This window comes from Pocillopora verrucosa, chromosome 11 (assembly GCF_036669915.1).
Source record: "Pocillopora verrucosa isolate sample1 chromosome 11, ASM3666991v2, whole genome shotgun sequence".
Lineage (NCBI taxonomy): Eukaryota > Metazoa > Cnidaria > Anthozoa > Scleractinia > Pocilloporidae > Pocillopora > Pocillopora verrucosa.
This window is the reverse complement of record NC_089322.1, coordinates 7421028-7444483: the sequence shown is the minus strand read 5'-3', so window position 1 is coordinate 7444483 and position 23456 is coordinate 7421028. Positions and strand designations below refer to the sequence as shown.

Genomic DNA, 23456 nt, shown 5'->3' with positions numbered 1-23456 from the left:
ATGAAAAAATTTCTTCTCAAACGTAGGAATTTAAAAGTACTCAGTGTTTAAAGCTTTAAGTTACCAGGCTGAGTGCGTTGTTCCTTTTGTTCCAGTTTTCGGTTCAACTATGTATCTGGTCTGATTTTTTTTTCTCATTTTTTATTTTTTTCGACTGCTTAACATGTGTTTGGCGTCACCGCGATTATTACTCTTGTCTTCATTGTTTCCATATTAGCGGAGCTGTCGCAAAACTCCAGTCGAAATCCAGGCTGGCTTTCAAAAGCAGCAACGACATCTTATCCATTGGTTGATGCAGATTGTATTCGTGCTCTGGCTTGTAAAGCGTTATGTGGTTTATCGAGGAGCGACAAGATTAGACAAGTCATTGGAAAACTACAGCTGTTTAACAGCGGCCAGTTAAAAAGTGAGTATTGCACAGCGCGGTGCTTTTTTCACTCTTGTCCAATAATGTATATTATACAGCTGGGATTGCCCGTTGGCAAGATGAAGCGAGTCCTGTGTTCTGATAGGCTACCCGAGCTGTTATCCGCTTGGGATATCACGCTTTTATCTCGCGCAAGATAAAAAATTGCGTGAATGAAAGTGATCCTCGCAGTAGAGTGCACTACTTAGGCAGTAGTGAAAATAAGGCCTGAAAAAAATTCAGGCCTGTACGGAATTTGAACCCATGACCTCTGCGATACCGGTGCAGCGCTCTGCCAACTGAGCTAACAAGCCAACTGGGAGCTGGTCATGAAGTTGGTTCTAAATAAACCCGTGAAGTGACTTTATATGTATATGACTTTCATATATTCTTAACCATTTATAAAAAATTGCGTTGCGAAGACTTACAAAGTTTGTAATGTTTAGCCAACGTCGGCAAAGAAGTCGTAAAAAGCGACAGAAGAGAGTCAAAACACTTTGTCAAATGTAAAACGAGCACTCACCATCACAGTTGGCTTTCTTTTCCAGCGCTTAAGAGAAAACAAGTCATGTCAAGTCAAGTAAGTCCTTCATTGAACAACTTTAATCAGTCAAGGGCTTTTGTCTGGTTCAAGACTCTTCGTCTCAGTCCATAAAAACGCCAAAAAGAGCTCGCCAAATATCCAGTTATCTTTATCTCACGCTTGGTAAAAAAACGCATATTTACAGCCATGTTGACTTTCTAAAACATCATCTAATTTCTTTCATTTACGTTGACTCAATGTCGTTTGTCTTGAATTTGTTGACAGTTTTGATGTGAGAGGCGATCATTGAGGATAATGCTTCTGACCACGCCCTTTTCTGCAAATATGCTGCCGAGCTACTTGAAAGAGTCACTGGTAAATCCCTGGCTACGTCCACTGCAGTCCCGTCCCTGTCTAGAATAAACAAGGTATGAACTTGAAATTGAAACAAGCTGTCGTCTCACACAGGGGAGGGCGGAGACCTTCAACAGTGTCTTTACTCGACAGTTTACTGCTCATTGACTTTCGTTTGAACGGCAAACGTACGGAAAAGTCTAATTTCGATTATTAAATCGATGATTTTGATTTGAAGAATTTATCCGAATCTACTACTTTGTATTTCTTGTTTAAAATTGTATGGAAACTGCCTTCAGGCTTTCTCTGTTTTTCAGAGGAGGGGAGTAGGGACATCCTTTCCCTGCCATCCCCTCCGAAATTGATCGTAGGTAAGATGGTCACACTATCGGTTTTCATCTAAATACTTTTAAGTTAAGAGGAAATTAAGAAATTAATGCTTTCTAGAGCATTATTAGAACAGTCCAGTAAGAAATTATATATAAATTGAACAGTTTTAGAGTTTGAATTGTCCTTTTACTTCTCTTACCCAATAGCTTCTGTGGGGTCGGTTTTCTTACTTATTTCGATGTTCTCTTAAGTAGGACACTTTCAAACCCTGTACAGCCCAATAACTAAATATCAGCCTTTACTTTCTTAGGCTGATGTTGTTGCGCAGACTCATATTTCATATCCGGCAAAAGAGCTTTTACAACTGGTTCACAGTCACCTCACAACCCAAGGTTTGTTGTGGAGCGTCGAGGAGCATTAAGAGAAAATCAGGTCAAGGGGCGGAATCACAAACTGAAGAATTTCCCTTTAAACCTATTTTTAGATCACACCCCGCTTCATAACACACTCTTGAAATTTAGAAACGAAAGTCCCAAGTCATCTGACAGTCCAACAATTGTGCAGAGCTGGATTATTTCTATAATTTAGTAGGAATAATCTTTGTTGTAAGGCCTCTTTGTAGTTAAGTCTCTGCTTCTTATTTTGAGTGTCGTATAGCAATCAAAACAACCAATCAGAACGAAGAAAAATATCACGTGGAGCTAATAAGAATTTAAGGTAAAAATAAACAACCTTCTGAAGCGCGGGAAAACGCGGGCGGCAAAATCGCAACTGGTTTTAGTTTTGAATCTGATTGGTTAAGAAGGTGGCGTGAGTTGTCCAGATCAATTACAGCCCTTAGCAGAGCAAAGGCGAAGCGTCCCAGATTACTTTGGACATTCGAATTAAATTTGTTCTAGTCTTGAGGGTGTTTGGCTCATTTGTTAATCAAAGGTGTGGTTGTTTTGGACTAGGACCTCATGAGACTGCAGAGGTTTTACGGAGAGAAGCCAATCTACCTGACCCAAAACCTGAATCAAATCTGCTTTACACGCCTACTAATAGGAAAGTATGTGGTGCATGTTGTCGTTGTTAAGTGTATTCTGTGATCACAAAGTCCCTTGATTCACGAGGAAAATACAATCATCTCGTAACAGCGATCGCATTTTCTAAAGTCATTTAATAATGGCACGAGTCTGCGTGATCGGGTTATGATGAAAATGACCAAATTTGTCCTTTTTTTCTGAAATTCTTCTGTGAAATTCTTTTACAGGAAAAAGAATCGACAAATTAAGTCAGTTCATCTGTCCTTCATTTCATCATTCCATTCCTTTGTCCACCAGTCCATTAGTTAGTCAGCCGTTAGTAAGTGATTGAGCTTGTCAATCTACCAGTCAGTCAGTCGATCAGCCCATCCGTTAGACAGTCTGTCGGTCAATTTAGTATTATCAACTGAGTTGATAACGTACATTGGCCACCATACAGGGTAAAGCTGACATTTCGAGTGTTAGCTCTTCGTCATAGCGACTGATGTAGGGTTGACGCCAGAAACGTCAGCTTTTAAACTCTTTACGGTGGCCAATTTACGTTATCAACTCAGTTGGTAATACTGAATTACTTTGTTATTCTTTCCCACCGACGCAACACCACAGCGCTTCTTTAAAAAATTGCCCCCTTTATTGGTTTGTCAGTCATTCAGTCAGTCAATCAGCCTGTCAGTTAGTTTGTTTGTCAGTCTGTCAGTTATTCCGTCTCTGTCAGGCAGTCAGTCAATTAGTCAAACAATCAGTCTGTCAGTCATTCCGTCTGTCCGTCAGTCAGTCAGTCAGTCAATCAGCCCGTCAGTCAGTTAGTTTGTTAGTCAGCCTGTCTGTCATTGCGTCTGTCCGTCAGTCAGTCAATTAGCCCGTCAGTCAGTTTGTTAGTCAGTCTGTCTGTCACTACGGCTGTTCGTTTATCAGTCAGTCGGCTTGTCCGTCCATCAGCTAATCAACCAGTAAATCGTTCAGTAGGTTAGAGCTCGCTCGTTCGGTCAGTCGATCGGTCGATCAAGTGAATCAGGCGGGCAAGCAGTCAGGCTCATAATGTGGATCGTATCTCTTCGTACAAGACTAACCGTATGCTTACCGTCATGTCCCATGTCACTGTACACAGGTTCGATTCAATCACTCCTCAAGCCTTTCTACGGTCTTTCTAGGTCACTAGACAAATAGACTTTCTCTTGTTTTGTTTGGTTTTTTTTCACACTCCCTTACTGTTTGTTATTTATTTGTTTCTTTTTATTAATTTTTTTTTTTACCGTTTCTCCGAGTGTTTGCCCGTTTATTTAAAACTGTTTGTAACATTTATAACAAGAGTTATAAATGTGGCATCTTGCAGAATAATTTTTGAAAAACTGCACATAATGCATCTCCTCTCCGGCTTTCAATTAAAAAATTCCAGAGTGTTTATAAATCTATACTTAAAATAGGGCTGTTTATCGAATCATACGCCACAATTGTAGATGTCGAAGAAAACTCAAAACTGTGAACAATCAACTTATTCCGATTTGTCTATCGTCAGACCCCACAAATGCCCTGAACCAAAGTACAGATATTACGCACCATCGAACATGACGACGAGGTTAAAGCGAAGAGAGGTATGTATATTGCTATTGTTCTTAGCTTTAAACAAAACTATTTTGCCACGGTGGCGGACAAAGGAAACACTTATCTCATCATCTTAATAGGTCGTTCTGATACTCGTGTCAGCTCTTATTTGAGAGTGGTCTCCCTCAACATTTATCTGTACTCAATCTTGAAAAATGTTCTCCCACCTGAAGGTGATCCCGCTTCATGGCGGATTTAACGGCGCCAGACTAAACAGACGGTTTGTGTACGGAAGGTAGGAGATACCTTATTTGTACTTCGTATCGCTTTATTAGAAATTCTTAATGTTTTTTAACAGAATCATTGTAACCTGATTCTCAGACCCCTGTCCACACGTAAACGGTATTTCTGAACACAGGTGACGGAGGTTTCCATAATCTCTGAACAGAGTGGATTTTTCGTGTTTTTCAAAAGCGCCGGCTTATCATGTGCATGTTTTGCAGTAAGTCTTTCTACTACTTCATTCAATGTGATTTTTAAGATCTATAACTGTTAAGTGGGGCAAGTGATATCGAGGACTAACCACTCCCAAGGATTGAAAAGATCATGATTGGCTCAGTGTGGCAAACACGAAACAGTTGAAGTAAACTTAAGAATGGGCCTGTCATTTTTTCTTCTGGGGAGTGGGGCGGGGGATCGGAGTATTCTGTTTGTTTCACCATAAAATTCACCTGATCCCCCCCTTAAAGTTCTGCATTATTGTGATGATCCCACCTCATTGGCAGTCAATTCTATAGTTGCTCCTCTAAGCTCTGTTACAGACGATTGATCCCCCTTCGCTCTCCCCTAAAAACCGTGGGATCCCCCAAAAATTCACCTACCCCTCCCCCCAAGTGATAAAGACTGGTTCTCAAGAGTGAAGAAAATTAAAACCAATTGAAACTGAAAACCGATTTTTTAATTTTTTTTTTTTACGATGAACGAACCGTAATACTTCTTCAGACATCAAATTTACTCCTCAAAAATCTATCTTCAGGGCTTGACCCTTTACATGCTAACATCAGTATGCATATTCTCTTTACTGTTCTCTATGTAATCCCTTAAGTGCTGACAAAGAGAATTAGTTTAAAAATCAAGAGCTTCTTATTTGGTGATCATTTTCTTTATTCTCGTGATCCTAATGTTTGATTCAAGGAGTGATATTGTAGAGAGAAATTAGACGCTGGTCACTCTTAGAAGTCAAACGGTTTGAACCTCTTGTTTGTGTCGTTTGCATTTGGCTGATTCGGAGTAAAATGGAAATTATGATTTTGTGTTTCCTTTTTTTTTTTTTTTCTACCCGTAAGAATTATCCTTACTATTGTTTAAAAAAAAGTAGTGGCTTTTATGAGGTCATGTAAACGTAGTACCTAAGTCTTTACTTTTTCTCCTCAGCCCGATGGCAAGTCTGTTTTACTTGGAACACAAATAGGCGAGTTGAAGGAATACAACTTAATAACTGGACAGGTACAAAACTCAATTTACACCTTTTGATTTCAAGTCAAACGCCAAATCTTTCTTGAAATAGCTATATGTGTATGAATCAGTTGTTGATTGTGACAAGTTAAGTTGTCAGCTGTATCACACCTATATTTTTTTTTGGTTCTTTTATAGATTTAAACCGCTCAGTGCATGGTTTTCATGTTCATTTGTATTTCACGTATTTATTTTTAAAAAAATTGCATTTTGCAGGAAGAGGCGACTTATCTCTGTAGCGCAGACAGAACAATTTCAATGTGCCAATGTTCAAAAGTAAGAGTACAACATGGAAGTTTCCTTCCCTATATAGTTAAAAAAACCTTTCTTTCTACTTCGAACAAAGTCGAAAGTTTCATTAATTTTCATTCATTTTTCAACAATTTTTTTTTTTGGCGCACCCACCCCTCCCTCCCCCAATCCAACAACAGTCAAACGGTAACAAGTTAGGTTCGATGTTGGATTTCGGTCCACATCCACACAAACAAGGCAGCTCCGCTACTGCTTTTAAATTACTTAACATTCGGTCAAATTCAGTCTTCTTGTTAACTGTTTAGTTTCCATATATTTCGCTGAAACCAATCAACCCTTTTTATTCATCAGTTTTGCAGCGCGTTTCGCAACGTTATGAACCTTTCTAAGGCTTATGTGAACCTTTTAGGTTGTGTTCACGAATTCATTTATCACTGAAATTGTCTTTCTGTACTTCATTCTTCAATTTTTAGGACCGCGAACTTTTATTGACGTCATCTTCGTCTGCTTTGCCTCCCTGTGCTCTTTGGTCATTTGGAGATGTTTTCGAAATGAAGTAAGTCTTTGAACTTGAAAACCTGTTTGATTCGTACCACTAGTGCATTGGATAGGAACGTCCTTGTTTGTGTCTCTGCTTGGTTTATTTGTATCTTACCTTTAACAAACTACAATGTTTGTCGCAGAAACATAAAACAAACACATACTTCACTATGTTTTACCATTAATTTTTATTGACTTGAGGATCGCTGAAAAACAAAAAAAAGTTTTATATTGTTCTTTCAGAGCTACAACTTTTACAGAAGACACTTAGACAAACTAATTTCATAAATTACAGGAGACGAGCAGTGACTCCAACTTAATTCACCTGCGGCAATCAACGCTCAAGATAAAACAAGCAAAATGGGCAATAATTTAGGTGTATATCATGGCTCGTATCCTATAATCGGATTGGTGTTAACGACACGGTGACAGTAGGCGAACTGTAATGTTTCGTCGTTACATTCATCTCTCTATTTGATAAAAAGTGTTATTTACTTTATAATTTTATTTGTTTCTCTTTGGCTCAGATATCCATTTAGCGAGGACACTTGGGTAAAGTTTAGTAATTTAACAGAAGACAGAATTATTGGCACAAACGACGCTACTGCGCATGTGAGTTCAAGACATGTGATGCATTTTCAATTCCAAATACATCGCGAGCAGCCTCAGTTTGACAAATTGTCGCTGCTCATTTAGGACATTTACAAAAGGAAAAATAGATCAGCGAAATTGCTAGTGCGTGAACACGGGACAGCAAGGATGATAGAATCGCTAATTTCGCCCAAGTTAGTACGAGATCGTTTTTTGTCTCGAATACACGGACTTTCAAGAGAAATTTTTTGCCCAGACTTCATGGCCTAGATCAGCTTTCTGCGCCTCAGTTTACTTGTTCTGAGGCCTCTTGGCTGTGTTTGATAATTTTTTGATTTGTTATTTTGATATGCTTCACAAACAACTTTGGTTTTTCTTTCACGTCACTCAGTTGAAATGCGTCTTTTGAAACATTAGTCAAACTTTAAGGCGCCGAACTCGAGATTTATTTATTTTGTATTTAATTCAGGGCTCAGCCAAAACCCCCCTTTTTATTTCTCGATAACAACGAGCACTAGAATGCAGTTAGAGTGTGATTATATTATTCACTAGATTATATTGAACCATCAGATTTACGACACTGCGACAGGTCAGCGGGTACTAACTCTGCACGATTCCAACAACACTAACAACTACTCAAAGAACCTCGCCTCCTTCAATCCCACGGATGACCTGGTACTGAACGACGGTGTATTATGGGATGTCAAAGGCAAACGGGTTATATACAAGTTTTACAAGTTTAACAACTTTGTCAGCGGCGTTTTTCAACCCTCCAGGCTGGAGATTATCATCAATTCAGAGATTGTATCCTTTTTTTTGTTTTAAAGAACGAGTTTTTAAAGAACGAGCCAATGCTATACTGTAGAGCAGTGAGTCCAGATTCACGAAAATAACGGAACACAACGTCGGCCTTTCACGGATCTCGAAAAATCACTCTACCTCCTTCTTCTTACTTTGACAGTGAATTAGGAGAGAGATAGATATCAAGGACTATTATTTCATACGAAAAGTTTATTGTTTCCTCATCTTGAGCGTTTTCGGGAACTAATACACAGTCACCTGACTGATCCACTGAGCATAAACTTATATCTGAATATCCTTGGTGATTTGCTGGCCAATTTACATCATCAACCTAGTCGATAAAACCAAACTATCTGGTTATTTCCCCGCCCTCACAACTGACGAAGCACTACTGTTTCTTGTGACACTAACCCCTTAGAATGTCCAAAGCAACTCATTTCAAATAAACAGTATGCCTTTTGCTTTGCCAATAATCCTTGACGCTAAAAACAGTGGGATCTTCGCTCTTTCCATTTACCGGACACGCGTCCTTCACTTGATCAATGTCACGTGATCTTCAATAACAGTGGTGACGTCATGTATGGGGGTAATTTCATGTTTACTTGTTTACACACTTCTCAAATTTGTTGATACTTTATTAATTTTTCACGAAGGAAACCAGACCCGACATTGAGGTTTTAGTGCGTCCAAGTCGTGAGCTTTTAGCTGCGATCTGTATGTCATATCGATATTCAAATTCAAATTGAGAGCACAGAATACTCACCCGGGATTATGGTTCCATAGGCTTTTAGCAGTTTATAGACATCCAAAATTGCGTAAGGAAATTTTTCAACTTTTCATCAATTATTTAGCAACTTTTGCGGTGTTTGGAAAAGTGAAAGAGCTCTAGCTCTTTTATTCCACTCATAACCCTAAAACTTCCGGCTCCAGTCTTCCGAAGGTTGGATAGCGCTATCCACTAGAAACTCTATCCGTCGGATAGCATTATCCGCCCTTTACATAACTGGGCCCTCAGGGAAAAGTCCCTCAGAGCCTCTGATATCTCAAAAAAAGAAAAAAAAAATTCTGGACTGAAGGGAGCGGTATTTGTTCTTCCGTATTTATAGTAAAACATCTTTCGGATCCTTTGGAAATACCGCTAACTTTCAGGCTCCTTGGACCGTACGAGACCTCGTTCAGGACCTTTGACGCAACAGATTATCAACCAATAGGTGAGCAGGAGGGCTTGCTACAAATTTTAATAGAAATTTTTTTTGGCGCTCATTATCAGTTAATTTGAAATATCTTGTTGTTTACGAAATGAGTGAGAAAATGATGTTGGAAATTTTAATTGCTTTCAAACAACTACAATCGACGTTAAGAAGACAATATTTGATTTGTGTACCGATATAACAGACAGCTTTGTAGCCGTTATTGAGGTAAGCTTATAAATCGGAAACCTCTGCCTTGTTTTGTTTTCCTCCCTTCCATCCTTCTTCTTCCATTCCCTTCCTCTTCCTCTCCCGCTCCTGCTTACCTTCCTCTCCTCTCTTTTTTTTTTCTCCCTCTTCTCCGACACTTCTTCAGAGGTAAGAGGATTCTTATGATTTCTATGAAACATTAAATTCAATTTATCTTGATCATAAGACCTGAGCCGATTGGTGCGGTTTAGCTCTACTTGTCAATCACTAGCCAAACTGCTTCATGATTATCTTGCGGGAAAAACAAAAGAGGGTGAACTCTTTGGAAGGCGTAGTTGACAATTCCGATTTCATTCACGAGGAAGCTGCCTAGAAAAACCGAATTTTTTAGAGCAGGAAGCGGCTGTAGACAGATTGAGGGAATCTCTCAAGTGTTCATCAGAACATGGAGTGTCTCGCGCATTACGAGGGTAGCAAAAAGTCTTAATTTCCACACTGGTCACTGGAAAAGATCTGCTGGCAGTGTTACCCATTGGTTTTTTTAGGAAAAGCTTTCTATTTAAGATGCTGGTTAACTTTAAAACTAATTATAAAACAAACCTTCGAGTGCAGAAGTGTGTTTGCTTCAAAGTACCGTTTACGATCAAATGGAAGAAACATCGTCAAAGGGATTAACGGAAGCTACACTCAAAGAACATAGGATGCAGCGAATATCAGCTCATATCGTCGGTTACGTCGAAGCCATTTGTCTCCGCGCTGAAAAAAAAATGCCTCACAGTTTCCCTCATCCGCTCTACGCTTTTTTTTTTTCCTTCTTTTTTCTCTCTTTCTTGTGGTTACGGTTACTTGCTCAATTCCGAAAATGCGGTGAGGCACAATTAGTCATGGGGTGTTTCGCTTTTTAACAGCCTCTTCGAGCCAGCGTCTTTTCGCCTTTCACTGCCCCCTCCTTCCACTTTCCACTCAAACTCAAGTCAAACATGGCCGGTGAAATAATCGATCGCGAACTTCTTAACGTTAACTCGCCCTAATATAACGCCTGCACTGCAAGCTCAGGAGTTAGCAGTTATCTCAGCTACCTCATGCCACGACAAGTGGGAGAAACTTTGGCAATGCGAACCATCTGACTGGCTTTACTTGTCATTTCATGATTGCATAAGTTGCAAACTATCATCGTAAAGATCTTGTCATCACTTCATAACAGTTCACATGAATTATTTCATATCATAAATGTGGTAACGTTCTTTTTTAGAATCAGGCCAGCACCGACGAAAGCGTTTGCCGGGTGTACGAAGTCGGGCGGCTGCGTAGGGCTGATGACGGGGACGAGCAGGTATGAGAATCTTAAGGACTTTCACATCAATATTCGTAGGAACGGACCAATCAAAGAGAAGTGAAACCGCCATCTTGGATGCGAATTCGGTTATGTGATTGGTTCGTGCCTTATTTGCATACAAAATCCTGCACTTTGTTAGGTTGTGGACTATAGCGCCCCCTGGCACTAAAGCAGAGATGAACTTTAAATTACTTTTGGAACATACTTCAAAAACACGTCACTTAGTGCAACACGTGTTTGATGTAGGTCAATAAAATAACGACTCCATGCATTTTTTCTCTTAGGAATCCGACGAAGGTGGCGAGGAAGATGACGATGTCGATGACGATGATGATGAAAATGATGATGATGATGACGATGACGATGATGATGATGACGACGAAATTGAAATCACGATATCTGGCGATGATGATTCGGATGATGACAGTGATATTGCAATTTTTTGAAGCGCGGCTTTTAAGTTTCCATCTTTCAGTTGTTAATTCAACTCAACAATGAGCACGTCATTCTGCTATGTTTTTATCTTTGAAAAATGTACTTGTATACACAATTTGGGAATGATAGTTTAAGCTTGGAGTTGAGCTTCTTGACGGCGGAGTTTTTTTTATGTAAAATGCTATGTAGCAGAAAGTAGAAGTCATCATCGAAAAAATTACACCCATGTTACTGATTATGCAGTCAGTGTGAGGACAGAGACGCCACAGAAAATGACCCCCAAGGTTCGGTTGATGAGCGAGTCATGGTAACAAATTGCAGAGTGTTCTTGGGAAATTATGTAAGGGAGATGAAACGGCTGGAAACTGAGTCCAACAGTGATATCAGTGCATGCAAGATTACTGAACAAACATTTTGATGGTTGATGAAGGGAAGAAATCTTGCAGAGAGGGAAAAGAATGAGACCATTTCCCACAATGGCTGCAATGGAAATTATAAGATCAATGACGAAACAAACATAATAAGACTTCGATCATATACGCCCGTGAAGCAACGAAATTGATTAATTCTTGTTTGGTTTGTATTTTCCGTTAGGTTCTCCATGTTATTTTATAGCAGTCACCACTCTTTCATTGCTAAAGGCGTTGAGAACTCTCCTCTTGAACACCACACTGAACATCCAAAGAACGAATCTAGTTTCCGAAATGAGCAGGTGGTGATGTTTAAGTCTCTCTAGCCATGTAAGACTTTCAACTGCAGAAGGGGGGTTTTCTATATTCAAGAAAAACAGAGTTGGAGGGTTTTCGGTCAATACCATTTTGTTTTCTTTTCCTGCGGTGATTTTCTAATATTTCGTGTGGCTTATTTCTTCATTTTTACTTCAAAAGATGCATGGAGGTAATTGTTTCTTTTCAGCTGGCTATTTGCGGTGGTAACACTTTTTTCCGCACACCACACCCAACTCGTTTCAAAGCATATTTAATTAATTTTAAAGTTGTGTTTCCTCTTTTAAACTTAAACCCTAATCGAATTCATTCAGAGGAAAAAGTAATATCGAGCTAAGATTTTCACGAATATTTTTTAGCCTTGCGCTTATGTTTTTCGCCAAGTTAAAGAGTACCTCTACTCACTAACATATCCTGACGTGCCGGCAAATTGGCTCTGGCTAATGAATTCTGAATTTAGGGAACACACTCGTGGCAAAATAATTAATTTTTCAGATAAGTGAGAATTGCAGTAAAGAAGACAATCAGAGCGTTTTGTTGTTGTTTGTAGCTCAATGATGTCTTTATTTATGAGAATTGACCACGATGTTCCTTAACATAAGTATATTATGCAAATTTTTTTCATCTAAAAAGCACTTGCTTATCATAAAAGAACCACAAATATGTTACCTTAAAAACAAAACGAGCATAGCCAAGAAGGGAAAAGACACACATGGGTCAGAAACTGAAAAGAAAAGCTGACTTGTTGAGAAAGCTCTACAAAGTAATGGCGAAAAATAATTCACAGATTCTACGTCATTTAGTATGTTAAATAAATGTGGCACCTGCTTACTAAACATTATGAAAATTCAAAGAATATGAATAAAACACGAAAGAGTTAAAAGCAAGTCTAATTATAGCTGTGACATTTGTCTTGGGAAAATCAGACAACAGGAGGAATTTTTTATCCAATAGAAACTGTTAAAATTCTCAACAAAACAATAATACTCTTATATCGAATAGGGATCGCCCAATAAACGTTCATTTGCTGCCAAAAGAGGGAAAGACAGAGCCACAAGTCTGAACGTGAGCGCCAATGGCGACCCTCACAAGCCAGTTATCTTCACAATTACCAATTGGAGTAGTAGTATTTCTCCTCGCTTTCAACATTGTCCTCTCATTCACAGCATCTCTTGGTAATGCTCTGCTTCTATTAACATTTTAAGTGTCCTCTTTGCATCTCGCTGCAAAGGTCTTGTTTGAATGTCTAGCCGCTACCAATCTTTGTGTGGGTCTTTTTTCACAACCTCTGTTCGTGACTGTTTTATTTCTTTACATTGATCTTTGTAACACCGACATAGATATTTTGTATTACGTCGAAGAGGTTGTTTGTATATCCAACTATGTTTTGTTTGGAGTGACTGTACTGATATCAACAGCCATCAGTGTTGACAGACTTCTTGTTCTGTTATTGAGGCTGAGATACAGACAAGTTGTGACACCAAAGCGAACTCAAGCTGTTATACTTTTATGCTGGATAATTGCTGTTTTATGCGGATTGGTTCGTGTCTGGAGTCAAACGGTTTCGGAGATTGTTGCTTTTGTGGCCGTTGTGGTATCTCTGGTTACTTCCGTGTTTTGCTACGTAAAGATCCACCTGAGATTACAGCGGTACCAGGCTGAAGTAGAAGACAACCCTGGCGAAGGACGGTCAAATGCAGGAGAAGATATAGGAGCAGGAAAAGATGAAGCAGGCGCAATAACGGGGACAAGAACAGCCACAGAAGAAGGAGCAGGATTAAAAGGTACAGGAAGGGGAAGAGTACGTGCATGGACAGCAAAAGGTTCATCAAAACAAAGATTAAACGGAAGAGTTCAACTAAACATCAAACAATAGGAGGCGAGCGTGGCCTAGTGGTTAGGGCGCTGCACTTGTAAGCCGGAGGTCCCGGGTTCAAGTCCTCCTCCCTGCCACTGGATGGATTTGTCTTCGGTGGCCCCGAATTCAACTCCTGCATGCTTTGTAAATAGCCAACTGGTCTGCCTCCTACCAGTTGGGGTTTTTAACGAGTTTCTGTTCATTTACGATATTTGTTTCCTTATTTACAGTGTCCCCAATTAGCACAGCAGTGCTAAAATACACCGACACTTAAATAAAGTTATTATTATTATTATTATTATTAACAATATCAGAAAACAGTTTCCAGCATATTTTGGGTGCAGTTAGCTTTGGTGGCATGCTACGCCCCTTTTATAATTGTGTCGATATTGAGACATACAGTACTTAGTGGATCAGCAATTCATGCTCTGTGGCTCTTTGCGAAAACTTTAGTTTATCTGAACTCATCTCTGAATTCCTTTCTTTACTGTTGGAAAATCACAGAAGTGAGAAAGGCAGTAAAGGACACAGCCAGGGCGTTTTCTTGTTGTTCGTGATTCAAGGTCGCCTGTATTTATGTGGAAAAACTTCCGTGTCCTTAAAGAAATAATTTTTGCGAATTTTTATATTAATCAGTAAGGAATCATTGAATGCTGACAAGCAATTGCACTTACAGAGTCGAAAACTTTATTGCAATATGAGGAGGAATACAAATTTCTTTTTCTTTTCCATGTTCTCTTTACAGGAAGGAGAATAATAAGAAGAGGAAGACATAACATCAATTAGTCTCTTTTTTTTGCCATGAAATACAATGAGATATTGTTTGAAAATTGATTCTTCCTATCTATTTTGGACGGGTTTCTAATATTTATTTAAAGATCGCCCATGCACAAACAAAATTAATAAATAAACGTTAATTATGGACTTGTCTTTGCTCGATGTGCCCTGTTCTCTCACACGTAAATCTAATAACTCGCATATTGACTGAACAAACCGTTTTCAGCGAAGTGCGAAGCAACTTTGTCGAGTAAAACCTTACATTTGTGCGGGCCCTTTAGTCCTATTGCCGGCGGCGATTTTAAACAAGTAAGGTTGTTATTTTCTTTTCCTTTTTCGCCGCCTCAGTTATTGCTGACTTCTCTATACATACAGTCACAGTGAACCACTGCTTTCTTTTGCATTTTTGGCCTCTTTCAGCTGACTTTTCCCCACAATCAGGAGGAAAAACCTCAAGATGAATATGTCTAACCTTTATTTTAAAATGCGTCATGCTTGAATAAAACATCTCACAAATTGAGGAAGCCACAAAAATGGCTAATTGGTAATTAAATGGCTTATATTTTGGTATTAGTAAATTCGAGAATAATAAAAAACGAGATTTAGCCAAACTTTAAGTTCTCTTTAACTTTAACTTTATGATGAAAACACAAGCGCGCGTCTCAGCCCTTATCAATGTTCAACAAAATTTTTTTTTACCACAAACAGTTCACATCTTCCAAAAACAAAGCGTGGAATGTGTAATGATGTATCACGAATAAATCATTCACACGAGCTCTAGAATATACTCTAGGCTATTTTGGCAATAGTCTTGGTTTTAAGGGCGTGATGAACGACTTAAAAGCTTAGTCATGAAAACCGGTTACGCTCACACAGAAGGGCACAATCCGTCTCCTGACGGTTTTCAAGAGGTATTACGTGTTTACTTATCAGTACCTGTTATAGTATTTAGCTAGAGACTGGCAAATTGGGTCATGAGGCTTTCAAATACTTTATTCTTAGTCGCATAAATAGACCGTTTTTGGTTGACAGATATGTCAGCCTGCTTGTTTTGATAACACCAAGGGTAATAATATATGATTATTGACACACTTTAGTTATTGTTGTGCGTGTACTGGTGTTTGGTGGCCAGCCAAGACCTTTCAAATTTATTTATATTTCCTTTATTGACATTAATTTTACAAGATATGGATAGAAAAATGATTCATTTTCCAATGTTGTCTTTTCTGAAATGTTTGCATTATCACGATAAGTTGCGATGCTAATCGCTACACTGGAAATTTATCAAATGCTTATTATTTCTTAACTCTTCACCGAGGTAGATTTAACTAGAGGTGGATATTTACCAAGCTGCGAGGCGGAGATGTAAACACCCACCTCTTGCCACCGCACTTAAATGACTATTTGTTTTAGTGTATACTTTAATACTATGAGATAAAATGATGCAAAAATATGATTTTGATTAATTTATTCCTACAACAGTCTCGACTTTTTTGGGCGCAAATCCCGTGGAGGTGAATGGAGAAGGATGAGCGAACTTACGTTTTAGTGATTACTTTTGGGTTCTTTATATTCATTTTGAGTGGGTCGAAATATGTCAGATTTTCGGAAGGTTCAAATATGAACATACTTAAATTTAATTTCGTGTGCAAAAATTTCAAAACCCTATCTAAACGATTAATACTTCCTGCAACGTATCCTCAGCAGTCAAATAGATAAATACCGAAATAAAAGACAGGAACCAAAATTGTTTAGATCGACATCAGAGTCCCTACTGATCTTTTATCGACGATAGTGGTTTCACTTCACTTTAATTTAAAGGACACTCCATGTCTCAGAAAAAATTATTGTCTTCGCCCAGCCTTGAACTGGGAAAGAAGTCTGAAGTTTAGTATCATCCAATAATATTCAGTAAAACAAGATTGAGGGGCATATGAAAAGTTATTTACATATATTCTGAATAAGACAAGTCGTGGAATACCCGCTTGTGGCAGTCTGGATTCAAAGACCAGAGGGTCAGAGAACTCAGAATTTATGAGCACTACTTGTTGTCTATCAGACGGATTAATGATGAACTAAGCCACACCGAAATGCCATCGTTAATCTTGGCAAAGGCCTTGCTCATGTCAAGAAACACAACGAAAAACAGTAAGAAAATAACCGCAGTTGCCTGTTTCTCTAAAAAATCAGCACAGTACTCCCCACGATGAAAGTTGAAGTAATAGGTTAGGTAATGTTAGCTTTATATGTAAGTGCTCGTGGCAAAAAAAATTGAAAAATGATTGAATGAGAATCCATTGTTATACTGGCTCGACTGTGTTTTGAAGGAGCCTAAATGTCATTTTAGATTATTGTGTCCATCAGATGTACAGTTAGATTTCCTCGCCCTACCCTTTTTCTCCCTTTTGTCTCTACTCTTATTAATGACATTTTATGCGCATATGCCTTTGTTTTACTTAAAGTGGTCTGATCCGAACCGGCAATTTTGCTGCAACGAATGGAGTAAACAAAACGAGTTTAGCTTATATAAGTTTACTGAAGCATTTAGAGAGTGCTTTACAACAATTTAATTATTCATAACAGGGTTAATATTTATTGTGACTTAAGAGAGATCAACATGTCCATTATTGTTCTTCTCTTCAATGCACTTACAAAAAAATTAAGAAATATTACTTATACCAGGAACAACAATCACAAATTTACGCAAAATTTCTGACTTGATCAGTTATAAAAATTATCTTAACAGCAATTTCTTTTTCTTTTTTTTTTTCTTGTCTCTATCAGCCTACAGTCAATAACAACAACAAAGCACTGACAAGTGCACCAAGCGAATAAACGGTAAACTAAGAAATGCAAAAGTGAAACAAATAAACAAGTTTTCTTTCAAGAAAATTCCACTTAACCTCCATTTATAAACTATGAAAATGGTTATAGTCACTACCAAAGCATTAATAAAGTAAAAGTACGATAGAAACTACATCTTAAAATCAAAAGCTATTAAATATTGAGGCAGAAGTTCTCGAAATCTAAACTACAGATTACCACAGAGTGTTATAAGACTACAACCTTGGAGGTTCAGCAATTCTGCTATTAAGCCTCAGTCCTGCACAAGAGGAGTTACTTCAGATGACTCCTCGTCTTCGTCACTTCCAGTTTCGTCTTTATCTGCAGCAGTAAGTTGATTACCATCATACTCTTGTACGCCAGCCTCTCCGTCAAAACGGTCTACAGCATCACTTTGGTCGTCCATATAGTTTCCAAGATCGTCTTGTTCATCCTTCGTGTACTCTAGTTGGCAAGTCTTAGGTTCTTCTTCTTCTGCCTCCTTTTCAGATTGAACTGCTACAGCACCTTCATAACCAGCGTTATTTTCAGGTTCACTTGTTACACCTTCTTCGTCATCAGTTTGAATATCTGGAGGGAAGACGGAATCACTGAGGCCTTCTTTTTCGATCACAAGATTGTGTTGTATTCCTCGATCACACGAGGGAATGGTGAGGCATCGGGTTTGTTCACCTCATTTGCGGAGCGTGCTGAAGAGTTAGGATCTTCTTTTTCAGTAACAGAAAGGCATCCTGTGGCTTCCAAATGTTCTTCCCCAGGTACAGAGGAGCATGCTGAGTTATTGGAATCTTCTTCCTCAACCACAAGGGGGCATGCTAAAGAATCAGAATTTTCTTCGTTAGTAACATGGGGACATGCTGAAGCAGATAGACCGTTTTCGTCCATCACTAGGGAGGATGCTAAAGGATCAATTTCTTCTTCCTCCATCGCAAGAGGGCACTCGGAGTCATGAACATCTCCTTCCTCGTTCTCGCTAAGGTATGGTAAAGTGTCACTCTCCAAAGGGAACGCTGAGGCATTCATATCTTTCTTATCACTCTCAAAAGGGTATGCTGCGCAACCTTCTTCTTCTACTTTGATTCCGAGAGGGAAAGCTGTAGCACCATCGTCAATTGCTACCACAAAGGGATGTGCAGCAGCACCGTACTTACCCACTTCATGGGCGAGATTTGCTGCAGCTGCCCCTTTCTCTGGTGCGTTAATAGCGAAAGGGAAAGCTGTAGCATCATCGTCTATTGCAATGACAAAGGGATGTGCCGTAGCACCGTGTTCACCCACTTCACGGTCGGGATCTGTTGCAGGTGCTCCTTTGTCTCCTACGTTAATTCCGAGAGGGAAAGCTGTAGCGCCATCGTCCACTGCAACCACAAAGGGATGTGCCGTAGCACCGTGCTCACCCACTTCACCGATGGGATTTGCTGCAGCTGCTCCTAGCTCGTCCGGTCCTGCATCTTCTGGGTTTGCAACAGCTCCACGGTCATCGACAAAGTTGTACTTATCCTGATCATACTTGTCATCGTCAAAGATATCTACATATGTCTATGAAAAAGATCAGAAGGTAATCAGGAACTGCATGAGTTAAAAAATCTTGACTGAATGAATTTCAAAAATTCAACAAAGAAATTTCAAAAATGAGTCACTAAAAAGAAAAAAAAGAGCAGATCAGATATCAATCACAAAGACAAGAACCATTAGTACTTGTATGAATTGATAAGAATAAAAGTCAGGTAAGGTCTCCCTTTCTGTCGAAATTTTCCCAAAGTGTTATTTTAAGATCTGTTCCGTTCTTTAAAATTGTGTGTAGACAACAGAGGGAAAATCAGGATGATCCAGACTGACATAACGTAACCACACTTGCGTATGTTTAAAAGTAACATTGGTTCATGATGAAACTAAATTCACGAATTGTTAGCGGCTGGGTATTTAATGCGTTTTGACATCACATTGACGCGAAACGAAATTCGCAATTGACTTGGTAGGATACCAATTTCAATTGCTGAAGTATATCCTGAATTAGACGCTGTATGGCAAACCTTTGTTTTAATATATGTATCCATTGTTTCGTAGAGCTTCACAAAGTGTGGCCGGCTGGCGCTTTCGTATTTCCAGCAGTTTAACATCACCGCGTATCTATAGAAAAACACAGGGACATATGATCACAGTAATTCTGCGATAGGATACAACTAGTTACAAAAATACCTGAAATGCTAATTTTATCTCATTACATTGCAGCTCAAACGAATTCTAGGATGAAAAACCCACCGTATTCTTTATCTGACTCAACAACTTTTCATTTTAATTTTTGTATTGACAAGATAAAATTAATTTCTTAGGAAGGCTACTTATTCAGACCGAGTGTATCAAAAACACCTGACCACAGCAGCAATCGATATTGCTCTTGACTTATATAACATTCCACACAGAGGAAGCAACACTTACAAACTGTCGTCGATATGTTCAGGCTTTGGCAGACGATAACCTTCTTCGATTTTTTTCATTGTCGTGGATTGAGACCATCCTTCGTAAGGAATGCCTCCTGTGGAAAAATAATGTTTTTTTTTTCTGTTCGCCAAAAAAAGCACACTCTTTTTGTTGTAATCACTTTCATTCCTCTCAGGGCGATCGAAATGATTCTTCTGTGAAAACGACAATTAATTGCTGAAATAGATTTCGGTTTTACATCAGATGAAAGAGTACTGTAAAAAAACAAATTTAAGTGTAGCGATGGATTTAAGGTTTTTCAATAATGTACTAAATACTTTCAGTTCTACGTAAACTTAAGTTTTATGTCAAGTTGTTATGCATCGTCATAATTTTATTTATTAGCGACATTGAGTACTGCTTCAACTTCTCTATCGTACAATGCTCTTTTGTTCGCTCGGTATCACTCATCAATTAGTAATTGTGCGTGCAATCTCGGCAGGTATATTTCCTGAATGTAAAGTAACAAACAAGTTAAGTACCGACAGTGAAGATTTCATACAGGACGATGCCGTAGGACCACCTGTCAAAGAAATAGAAGGATGACGATATATCTCAACTGGGGTAGAAAGATTATAATCACTCAGATACTTGGGATGTTTAAAAACATGCCATCAAGACATAAGCAACCTCCTTAACAGAAAACGCCATATTTATTTGTTTGATTATCCACTTATCCTTTCATCCGTCTGTTCTTATCCTAATCAGATTTTGGATATTGCTCGTTAAACTTAATATTCATGTAAAGTCTCGTAGTACAGCTGTTACCTCAGCTGTTTCCCAGCTTGACGTTTCATAATGACCCTCTAATCAATAGAGCACTGAATATTCTAGTTTTCCTCGCTAAGTTAAGGTAGAATCGTAAAAATGTTTACTCTTGGAATATATGTAGATAATAACCAATACAGTACGTACACATCGCTTTTGGTTGACAGTTGTTCCACATGTCCAAAGAGAATCTCGGGTGCAGTCCATTTGATTGGGATACATCCCTGGATGAGTAACCAAAATACTATAGACATCTGACATCTAAAGAGCCTTGTATACAACTTCTAAAATATTTTGCATATAAGATTAAAACCGTGATGTGAGGACTTACGATAATGTCACGAGCAGTAGACACCTTTGTACAAATTCTATGGAAACAATTTACACACTCCTTTTCCTTTAAATCTCCTGTTTCTTTGCCTTTCGATTTTGTATCTTTGCTATTCAGAGAACGATATCTCTTCCGGCTTTCTTATTTCCTGTGTTCACTCCATAGGTACAATTTTTTTTTTCTGTGAAAGTTTCGATACGCTTAGAACGGCTTCCCATTGAAGGGAAATGTGTTTTGCAGTAAAACTGTATAACTGAAAAGAAAGGTTTGTGAGGACAGTAATATTTTAATTCTTCACATTTTTATCTTCCATACCAGCAGCCCCAAAAACAATTGACTAAATGATGAAAAAATTCTTAAAATTACCCTTTTGGCATTTCCTGGGCCGTATTTGAAATCCTGATAAGAGAGCCCAAAGTCAGTCAACTTGCAGACACGATGCTCATCAAGAAGGATGTTACGAGCTGCAAGATCGTGATGAATTATCTGAAATCGAAAATAAAAAATGATATGATCTGCCAAAAGGGACTTTTATAAACTACATAAAATAAAAAATAAAATATAGGTAGAAAGTTTAACATCATGCTAATGTCAAACCATTTCTCTGTGAAATAGTGATTCTAGTGTGCTGGATCTTTTTAGCTGTACAGAATATTCTTTTGACGATTTGCAAGTCACGCCATTTTAACACATGCAGGATCACATACTGACCAGAAAGAGTTTGAGCACTTACCCCTCTGGACGCGAGAAAAGTCATGCCATGTGCGATCTGTTTAGCAAACAGCACCAAGTCATATGTTGTCAAGTGGTCGACCCCTCCGACCCCATGATGATATTGGTCGAAAACCCCCCTGGATTTTCTGAGATAACCCAGCAAGTCACCTCGCCACAGGTACTCCATGATAAGTATTGGCTGTGCTAAAAGGGAAAAACAAGAAAATTATTTTACGGCAAGCAGTGCAGAAGTTGCAAAATGTGTTTGAATTGTACATGCTTTATCTACTTATACATTTAGTTATATCTAAGAAAGAGAGGGAAAGTCAAAGGGGGAAAAATGCAGATAGAAAACGGATGGACACATATAGGAGATACAGAAATACAGACGGACACACAGACAGATGGACAGACAGACAGATAAACAGAAAGGCAGGAAAATAGGGATGGCAGATAAATAGACAGAGACTTCCCATCGTAAGTTAAAACTATTATCACAATTAGCGTGTAAATTTTAGAGCTTAAATCTTCCAAGTAAAATGGCCTACATACAGTGCGAAGTAAATTTCTTTAGATTAGACAAAAAATGGAAATAACCCTTGAATTAGTGCACCATCTAAGCAATACTGGTTGACGTTGGATATGTTTTTATCGTTACTGTGAATTAGCTGATTATATTCATAACAATAGCTGATTACCTCCAACTGTAACACAACCAATGAACTTAACAACATTTTCATGGCCCTCCCTTCCAAAGAGTTTTAATAACTCGATCTCTCTCAGCAGGGTCTTCCTTCCTTTCTCTCCGGAGATTGCTGGGAAACCACACAAAAATTAGATAAACAAACAAACTTTGCATGTCAAGAGAGACACAATTATGTGGTAAACATTTTTGTATACTTAGTGCTATATTACCAGCGCAACTTCTAATAAATTTGGTCTACATAAAAAAAAGTTAGTTTTCCAAACCCCATATAATCCATACTTGCTACAAAAATGTCAGTTAGCCGTCTTGTTCAGTTGTATTGAACATGAAATTTCAAAAGTAGATTCATCCTTGTTGAAAAAATTATTTGCTAAGAAAACGCTGCACATCTCGAGCATTGTTGTTAACTAGGCAAGCTCATTGGACCGCGCAATTGTTTACAGACAACTTACAAAAGTAGAGACGCAATTAAGCCTTGAAATTGCACCTGTTATAATACCTAATAGTCGGTCGAAAGGTTATTTGAGACAATTTTTATTAAAGATATGCTCTGTTTGCGCCTTCTTGTTTCCTACCGTTCATATGGTACATAATCCTTGCTTTTATCTTACTAAAAACTACAATAATTCGTTAGCATTTCCAGAATTATTCTAAATTCGTTTGACTCTATAAGCTTGACCGCTTAATATAGGTTCCACGGAATAGGGCTACTATTGATAAAAGTTTAAAAACGCCACTCTATGCCATCACGGACCACTTAACATACACAACCTCGCTCAAAAATATTACTAACATTGATTTCGGGAGATAAACCTGGATTCAATTTTACTTGAAAGATTATTCTTAATTTTATTTGAGTACTTCCGCTTTAGTGACCGTTCAATACAGGTAAGGAACATTAAAAATAGGCTGTTGGGACTTAGTAAAGGGTGACCACAACTGCTTGATATAAAAAGTACTATAAGTAAAGGAGGAAAGTTTCGATACTTTGAAAACCGACCGCTTATTACAAGGTGACCGCTTCATACAAGTTCTATTGCATTATGACGTTCAGCTTTTCCAGCGGAAGAAGATCATACTACCACCAAGAGACTGGCAAATGGCTCTGAGCTTTTTGCGCCAGACTCACCCTCTCCAGGTTTCTTTGAGGTCACATGACATTATTTCCCATCAAAAGTTTCTAAGCGAGCAATTTTACAAAA

The 23456-nt window shown here is 38.5% G+C and overlaps 3 protein-coding genes and 1 long non-coding RNA gene across 4 annotated transcripts in view; 3 read left to right on the top strand and 1 right to left on the bottom strand.

Annotated features, from left to right (window-relative positions):
- The window catches only part of LOC131799939 (DDB1- and CUL4-associated factor 1), a 159570-nt gene extending 147962 nt beyond the window's left edge, over positions 1–11608 (top strand). The window contains exons 22-32 of the mRNA XM_066173944.1: positions 4155–4314; positions 4449–4475; positions 5615–5686; positions 5912–5971; positions 6421–6503; positions 7015–7099; positions 7649–7882; positions 8372–8465; positions 9188–9297; positions 10532–10612; positions 10900–11608. Coding sequence (XP_066030041.1) covers positions 4155–4314; positions 4449–4475; positions 5615–5686; positions 5912–5971; positions 6421–6503; positions 7015–7099; positions 7649–7882; positions 8372–8465; positions 9188–9297; positions 10532–10612; positions 10900–11061 — 1168 coding nt within the window. The 3' untranslated portion in view covers positions 11062–11608. The remainder of the gene's footprint in view (positions 1–4154; positions 4315–4448; positions 4476–5614; positions 5687–5911; positions 5972–6420; positions 6504–7014; positions 7100–7648; positions 7883–8371; positions 8466–9187; positions 9298–10531; positions 10613–10899) is intronic.
- LOC131787536 (uncharacterized) lies at positions 289–3783 on the top strand. Its single transcript, XR_010719172.1, has 5 exons — positions 289–406; positions 1215–1357; positions 1924–2005; positions 2567–2661; positions 3747–3783. It is a non-coding gene; the product is annotated as an uncharacterized lncRNA (long non-coding RNA).
- A 1242-nt stretch (positions 11609–12850) lies between the features above and the next one.
- Positions 12851–13651, top strand: LOC136284122 (adenosine receptor A2a-like). Its single transcript, XM_066173942.1, has 2 exons — positions 12851–12950; positions 13116–13651. The coding sequence occupies exons 1-2, from the start codon at positions 12851–12853 to the stop codon at positions 13649–13651; spliced, it is 636 nt and encodes a 211-aa protein (XP_066030039.1).
- Positions 13652–17096: 3445 nt separating this feature from the next.
- The window catches only part of LOC131789391 (inactive tyrosine-protein kinase 7-like), a 172566-nt gene continuing 166206 nt past the window's right edge, over positions 17097–23456 (bottom strand). Inside the window, 10 exon segments of the mRNA XM_066174580.1 lie at positions 17097–17884; positions 17887–18594; positions 18661–18793; positions 19288–19384; positions 19694–19790; positions 20218–20258; positions 20651–20727; positions 21201–21320; positions 21568–21752; positions 22247–22363. Coding sequence (XP_066030677.1) covers positions 17508–17884; positions 17887–18594; positions 18661–18793; positions 19288–19384; positions 19694–19790; positions 20218–20258; positions 20651–20727; positions 21201–21320; positions 21568–21752; positions 22247–22363 — 1952 coding nt within the window. The 3' untranslated portion in view covers positions 17097–17507.